This window comes from Rhodamnia argentea, chromosome 7 (genome assembly GCF_020921035.1).
Source record: "Rhodamnia argentea isolate NSW1041297 chromosome 7, ASM2092103v1, whole genome shotgun sequence".
Taxonomy (NCBI): Eukaryota; Viridiplantae; Streptophyta; class Magnoliopsida; order Myrtales; family Myrtaceae; genus Rhodamnia; species Rhodamnia argentea.
The window spans coordinates 22,103,759-22,110,028 of record NC_063156.1 but is presented as its reverse complement, the minus strand read 5'-3'; the positions used below and the strand labels follow the sequence as shown (position 1 = coordinate 22,110,028).

General features: G+C 40.8%; 1 protein-coding gene across 1 annotated transcript; it reads right to left on the bottom strand.

The window, feature by feature from the left end:
* Nucleotides 1–125: 125 nt before the first annotated feature.
* LOC115734644 (calcium-dependent protein kinase 10-like) lies at nucleotides 126–5,570 on the bottom strand. Its single transcript, XM_030665510.2, has 8 exons — nucleotides 4,996–5,570; nucleotides 4,028–4,346; nucleotides 3,746–3,889; nucleotides 3,468–3,620; nucleotides 2,710–2,825; nucleotides 2,426–2,593; nucleotides 1,327–1,557; nucleotides 126–920 (listed from the first exon to the last, which is right to left on the bottom strand). The coding sequence occupies exons 1-8, from the start codon at nucleotides 5,329–5,331 to the stop codon at nucleotides 747–749; spliced, it is 1,641 nt and encodes a 546-aa protein (XP_030521370.1). The 5' UTR covers nucleotides 5,332–5,570; the 3' UTR covers nucleotides 126–746.
* Between the last annotated feature and the right edge of the window lie 700 nt (nucleotides 5,571–6,270).

The following is a 6,270-nucleotide window of genomic DNA, read 5'->3' as shown; positions in this document are numbered from 1 at the left end:
GCACTACATTAAACTTGTACCAAAAGTCCAGTTAAAAGTTAAGTGACCACAGTGAATATTAAGTTAAAATTCACAAATCACATTGAACAAATTTAAAGTTCAAGGAATTACACATTAATTAAAAATTCATGGATCATTTGTTTCGTAGAAACACATTTTGAAACTGGCATCATGAAACTAAATTGCTCAGCCCCGACTGATCATTGTCCAAGTAAATGAGGACACCAACCCAGGAATAGAAAGATTAGTGTGTGACCTTGGGAAGCAAAAGCATCATACTCCGCAAGATTCAGCAAACAATGACTGTCTACTGCAACACTAAAAATCTCTCACGACTCAAATTTTGGAATAGCCCACAAACAACTCTTACTGCTTCCTGACATCTACAGAAATGCTCAAATGCAACAATAAATCATCAATTGGCGGTCAGATATACAGGTAAATGACGATTTCTTTCAAGGATTTTACATATCCATGGACTAGCCTTCACAACTGCTGAGAAACTTAAAACCCGACCCCGACCTTCCACTCTGTAGCAGCCAGAGCCCACCAAATCGAGCTCATCGAACACAAAAAACTGGCAATGATTCTCCAAAGCTTGTGCTTTACGCTTAAGATTTCCAGTTAGTGCAAGTCCACAGGGCGCGCTTTGATCATCTGAAGAGCTTATAGTAGACACGTGCCTTTTCCTTCAAAATTTGAAATGAAAGGACCGATATAAAAACAAAGCTCGCAAACCATTTCAATTAGACCGCGACAGACTGTCCGGTGAGAGCATCATGGAGATGCAATGAACCATCTTTCATCAAGTTAATACTCAAGCTCTTGAATCTCTCCCTTGAATATTGCCGCGACGCCTTCCGCCAATCCGTTCCAGTTTTCATCATTGCAACAAATTCTTCATAGCTGATGCATCCGTCCTGGAAAGATTTTGACAAAACTTAGTGCAATTCAAAGATGCTGCATATTCAAGAACAAGCATAAAGAGATCGTGGTCACTAAGGTAAATTTGAAGTTCTAGCACTTTGCATTCCTGTTAGCCACTTGAAGTTCCTATGTGTTTAGATTCTCTGAAATGTCCTGCTAATTTGAAATCTCCAATTATTCCAAAAAGTGTCTACGTTCTTCATCATTGAACTCTCCTTCAGACCAGAGAGATATTTTTGGTGAAAATTACATATTGGGTGAAAATTTCTTCCCCTCCTGGTGATCGTGGTGGGAGGAAAAGAGCAACTGAAGGAAAGACACTATTCTTTGTTCTAGGTATAACTAGAAATAAGGCCACATCATGAAAAAAGAAAGGATTTACATGTTTCAAAGTCAAACCTTGTCTGTGTCAACTTCCCGCATGATCTCATTCACGACATCAGCATCCATTTCACCAGATTCATCTGCCAATGCTTCGCTCAGCTCCCCTAATTCAATGAATCCACTGTCATCCTTGTCGAAAAACATAAAAGCTCGGCGAAGATGCTCGTCATTCTCCATCCTCTGCAAGTGAATAGTCACTGCAGCAAACTCTCCATAATCCAGCACTCCATTGCCATCAACATCAGCCTAAAACAAACAATCAAGAGAGTAAGGTGACACCCCAGAAATCTCCTCATCCATCTGAAAGAGAGAAAAAATTTTATCGCCTATTTATCTTACTCAGCCTTTTTTCTTTTTAATAAATAGCTATGTCAACTTATGTACTCCCAGCAATGATAGAATAGGGTCTTTCCTAGAGGGGTGGGGAAAGGAGAAAACAATCTATCACACATATCACGAGAGAAGTCAGTCCAACAAAAATTTTGATGACTTAACAATTGCCAATGTAATTACGGTTCTGAACATAACGTTTATCCATGGACTAGAGCACCACATCAAATAATTCATCTCTCACTTCCTGGCCAAACACAACCTCTCCACGGCTTAAAACCCAATTCAGTGCTATCGGTAAACTCCGCCACTTTTTGTTCTCTAATCATAGCTGATGACAAGTCAATCTGAGCTAAAACCTCAATTAGGCAGCAAAAGCTGATGCTACGGTCCACTTTGATTGAAGACATGCTTGACTAAATGGTCTCAGAATCAGATATAACTGGGTCTTAGATATGGCGACGTAAGTGCCACAGAATAATTATAAGTTCGGCCGAGAGGAGGCAGACTACTGGTATGGGAAACAATATAGCAATCACTTCTCAGGCATTGGCAGCATGGTGGCATGACAACTTGTTCTCGAGTTTGCTTGATTACCAAGAAAAATATGAAAAAGAGAAAATCCAACCTCATTTAGCTAAATTTAAGAACAGAGTTACTCAAGATGACTCTAGAGAGGATTCACTATCAAACATCTTAGAAAAATGGAATGATATCTGCAAGCAACACAACACTAAATGTGAAAAAAAAATGTCATTGATCAGCATTAACCAAGTATAATTACCACTTCCATCAGCATCTTGATCTCCGGTTCTGCCAACTGCGAACCAACCTTCTGAAGCCCAGTCTTCAGTTCTGTATAGGTTACCTTGCCATCACTATCAGTGTCCATCAGTGTAAACATCTCTCTGATTACTTCTACCTCTTCAATGGATAAGTGTTCTGCAATTACCTGCAATTTCAAAGCATTAAAGGGATTACTTGATATAATCTATTGCTTTTTGCTGCAGAAAGAAAGACGAAGTGGGAATAGGCAGTGATATAATGTCAATAAAACCCAATTCTTACTCGCAGGGCCTTTTTCTTGAACCTATTCATCACAGAGAACTGCTTGAGCCTTGTCCTCACTATATCTCCTAGTGGGACATTTGAAGCTTTCTTGGCATTCTGAATCCAGGGATGTTCTAGCAAAAAGGAAAAAGCATAATAGGTCCAAGTTCCATGAAAAACAGACCATTTGTCACAAACTTGAAAGAATAAAATTGTACAAGAAAGTGTGTAGGGCTAAGTGACAAGCACAGGAAACATCCAGCCAGCTAAATTTACTTGCACTAAAAATGACAAGCCTACGGGCATATAAAGGAGAAAACAGGAATCGCAGGTGTTCTAAAGATGGCCTGCAAAGCCCTCGTCCAAGACAGACAGAAAAGCAATTCAGACTTGCCTATTAAGCTCTCAAATTCATGTACTGCACAGACACAACCTTAAAGGGAGAACCTCTCAAAGAGGTCTATCTAGGTAACTCTGCTTAGTAGGAAAAGAAAACGGTGATATAGGTAGTGTTTGGCCTTAAATTAGGCTTATAATCTGCATAGATAAATAATTTCACTAGTTCCTTCATTTCCACAAAAGCAAGCAAATAGCCAGATGCAAGTGAGACTCATAGTCCCAAGGCCCAAAGTTTCTCTTCCAACAAAAATGACATAGACAAGTCAATCTTTGCTCACTCTCATAGTCTACCAGAAAAACTACCCGCAAAACTGGCACTCCACCTCAAATTATCAAATTAGAGAATTCAGTTTTCCTACTGCCTGAATAGGACTTACCAAGCACCTCCCGAGCAGTTAATCTTTTTCGGGGATCAGGATCCAACATTTGGCGGACAAGATTCTTTGCAGCATCTGAAATCTGAGGCCATGGCTCCCTCTTAAAATCAATATTTCCCCTTAAGATAGCAAGAGCAACACCCTGCTCCGTTTCTACAAGGAAGTTTTAAACAAAAAGTTTACAATAATTGTGTTCAATTGCTACGCTGTCTTTAGATCAAAGAACTCACATCAAGAATCAATAAGTTTCTCATCAAGGAAGAAAGGGACAACATTACCAGCCCAAAAAGGAGGAACCCCGCATAAAAGAATGTAAAGAATTACACCGGCGCTCCACACGTCAACCTCTGGCCCATAGTTGCGCTTCAATACCTCAGGTGCCATGTAGTATGGACTCCCTACAATTTCTGAAAATCGCTCACCTGAAATCAATTGCAACCCAATTTCAGCTCTAGAGCTGAAACAATCTCATATTTTCACCGATTAAAATTGGAATGAGCAAACAACCCATGATCCATCCAAAACCCAGTTTCATCTTTTCGGCCAAATAACCAGCATACCAGGCTTAAAGAATACTGACAGGCCAAAATCAATGGCCTTGAGTGCGGAATTCTCCTTCTTGTTTGAAAACAGGAAATTCTCGGGCTTCAGGTCCCTATGCATCACTCCGTTCGTATGACACATTCTCACAACTTCTGCTATGGTCCTCGCGACACCGGCAGCCGCTCTTTCGCTGTAATGCCCCCTCGCAACAATTCTATCAAACAGTTCACCTCCCTCACACAGCTCCATCACCAAATGCACATTATCACTGTCCTCATAGGTCGCCTTCAGCTTCACTATATTTGGGTGCTCAGGTAGTGTAGACATAATAGCAACCTACATTTTGAAGATGAAAAGCACAATCTTACCCGAGATATATGCCACAGAACATGCAAAGCCAAGACACTATGAACACAAGAAATAAGGATAATATGAAAACTTGAAGAACACCGTAAGGACCCTATCTAAACCCAGATTATAATTCCTCCATATGAGACAAGAGAACAGAAACATTCCGGAATCCAGGAAGAAAAAAGCGGAAAAACCCAGATACACAAACCCAAAAATTGTTGCAGAAAGAGGCTTTGAACAAACAAAGAACCAGAAATTCGACAAAACTAGTTTAGGCAAGATACAATTAATTAAGCATGCAATCAACAGGAAAACTTGAGCCGAATAAACAAGGAAAGAAAAAGAGAATATGAACTCGCCAGTTCCATACTGGCATGCAGCCCAACTAGTAGAAGTTGCAGCTACTGACGAAATCAAGAAAAGCACTTCCTACAACCAGACAAAGAAATATCCACAACCGCAAGCAGAAAAAATTAGAAAGAATAGAACAGAAGAATAAAATCTCTCCCAACTCTCGAATTCGAGAAGAGAAGTTCCAAACCAGGAAAATAAAATGAGAAAGAAGCAAAAAGGAAAAAAAAAATTGGAGAAAAGGAGCTGAAATTGAAATTGAAATTGAAACTGAAACACGGACCTCACGCCTAACATCCTCAATATCAACAGCAGTCCTGAGCTTTCTCTTCGAGATAGATTTGCAAGCAAGAGCTTCTCGGGTCTCTCTGTCCGTGCACAGGTACGTTATCCCGAACTCGCCGCGGCCGAGCTCACGGCCGAGCGTGTACTTGTCGCCGATCCGGGTCCGGTGGCTCAGCGGGATCACGTCCTTCAGGACCCGGATCGGCGCGGGCGAGCGGACCGGGTCCTCCGCGTACGGGTTGGGCTTCCTCTCCTTGCTCTTCTTCTTCTGGTGCTGCTGGCTATTGGACTCCTCCGTCGACACTGGCCTCACGCACGCGTTGCAGTTGCCCATGACGACTTCTTGTTACACACAGAGAGAGAGAGAGAGAGAGTGTGTGTGTGTTCCAAGCTGAAAATGGGCGTTCTCGGCGCTGGTTTTCTTGATCCTGGGCAGTTGAAAACGGTAGCGCTTTTGGGTTGTGGAGGTGGCGGTGGTTCTCGGCGGCGGTGGTGGTGGTGGTGGTGGTTGGTGGGTGGAAGAAGGAAGAAGGAAGAGAGCAGAGAGAGAGAGAGAGAGAGAACGCGGGTTCAGTTGAGAAAAAGAGCAGCCTTTTATTCATTTCTTTCGAAAAATAAATTGGGGATAAACTTATTTATGTTAATGTTTAATTTTATTTAATGGCATAATCTACTGGTGGGATTATTGGGGTAATGAAAATTAAAATCTAAAGCGGAGATAAAAATCAGTGATTAGCGAAAGAGGATTGACTCGGGCAATTCTCGAATGGGGTCACTCAGTGAGTCATAAGTATGGTTGTTGAACGGCCCAGGTCACCCTTATCCATGGTTTGACTTTTATTTTTTTGGCACATCGTACACATTAGCCAATTACAAAAAAATAAAAATTACCCAAAGAAAAGCGTGTAAAAGTGAAGAAAGAAACAACCAAAGGGTCTCTTTGTTTTCAATCCCAAACTATTCCATACTAGATTTGTACGCAGCTAAGTTAAAATTATAATATGATCATTTTGCCGTTATCAAACCTCGATTTCGCGAATTAAATGCGTACTTCATCGACCACCGATCGAAAAATGATTTACCGACGTATTTTGTTGAGAATTGATATTGTCTAAATACGATTTCTTTATTTATGTGACTAAACACACAAAAAAAAAAAAAGGTTTATGTTTTGATTGTTGTTGCAAGGAATAGATAAAAGGTTAAAAGCAATCAATGAGGCGTTCGACAAATTGGTGAAATGCCTGGACCTTAGACAATTAAACCGATGAGA

Bases quoted from the DNA above. Each gene is read 5' to 3' on its own strand.
- LOC115734644 (XM_030665510.2), bottom strand. From the start codon at position 5,331: ATGGGCAACTGCAACGCGTGCGTGAGGCCAGTGTCGACGGAGGAGTCC. The intron at 4,347-4,995 runs GTCCGTGTTTCA...TTCAAAATGTAG, and splicing joins TTGAGGATGTTAGGCGTGAG to GTTGCTATTATGTCTACACT. The intron at 2,594-2,709 runs GTAAGAATTGGG...TTGAAATTGCAG, and splicing joins TCAAGAAAAAGGCCCTGCGA to GTAATTGCAGAACACTTATC.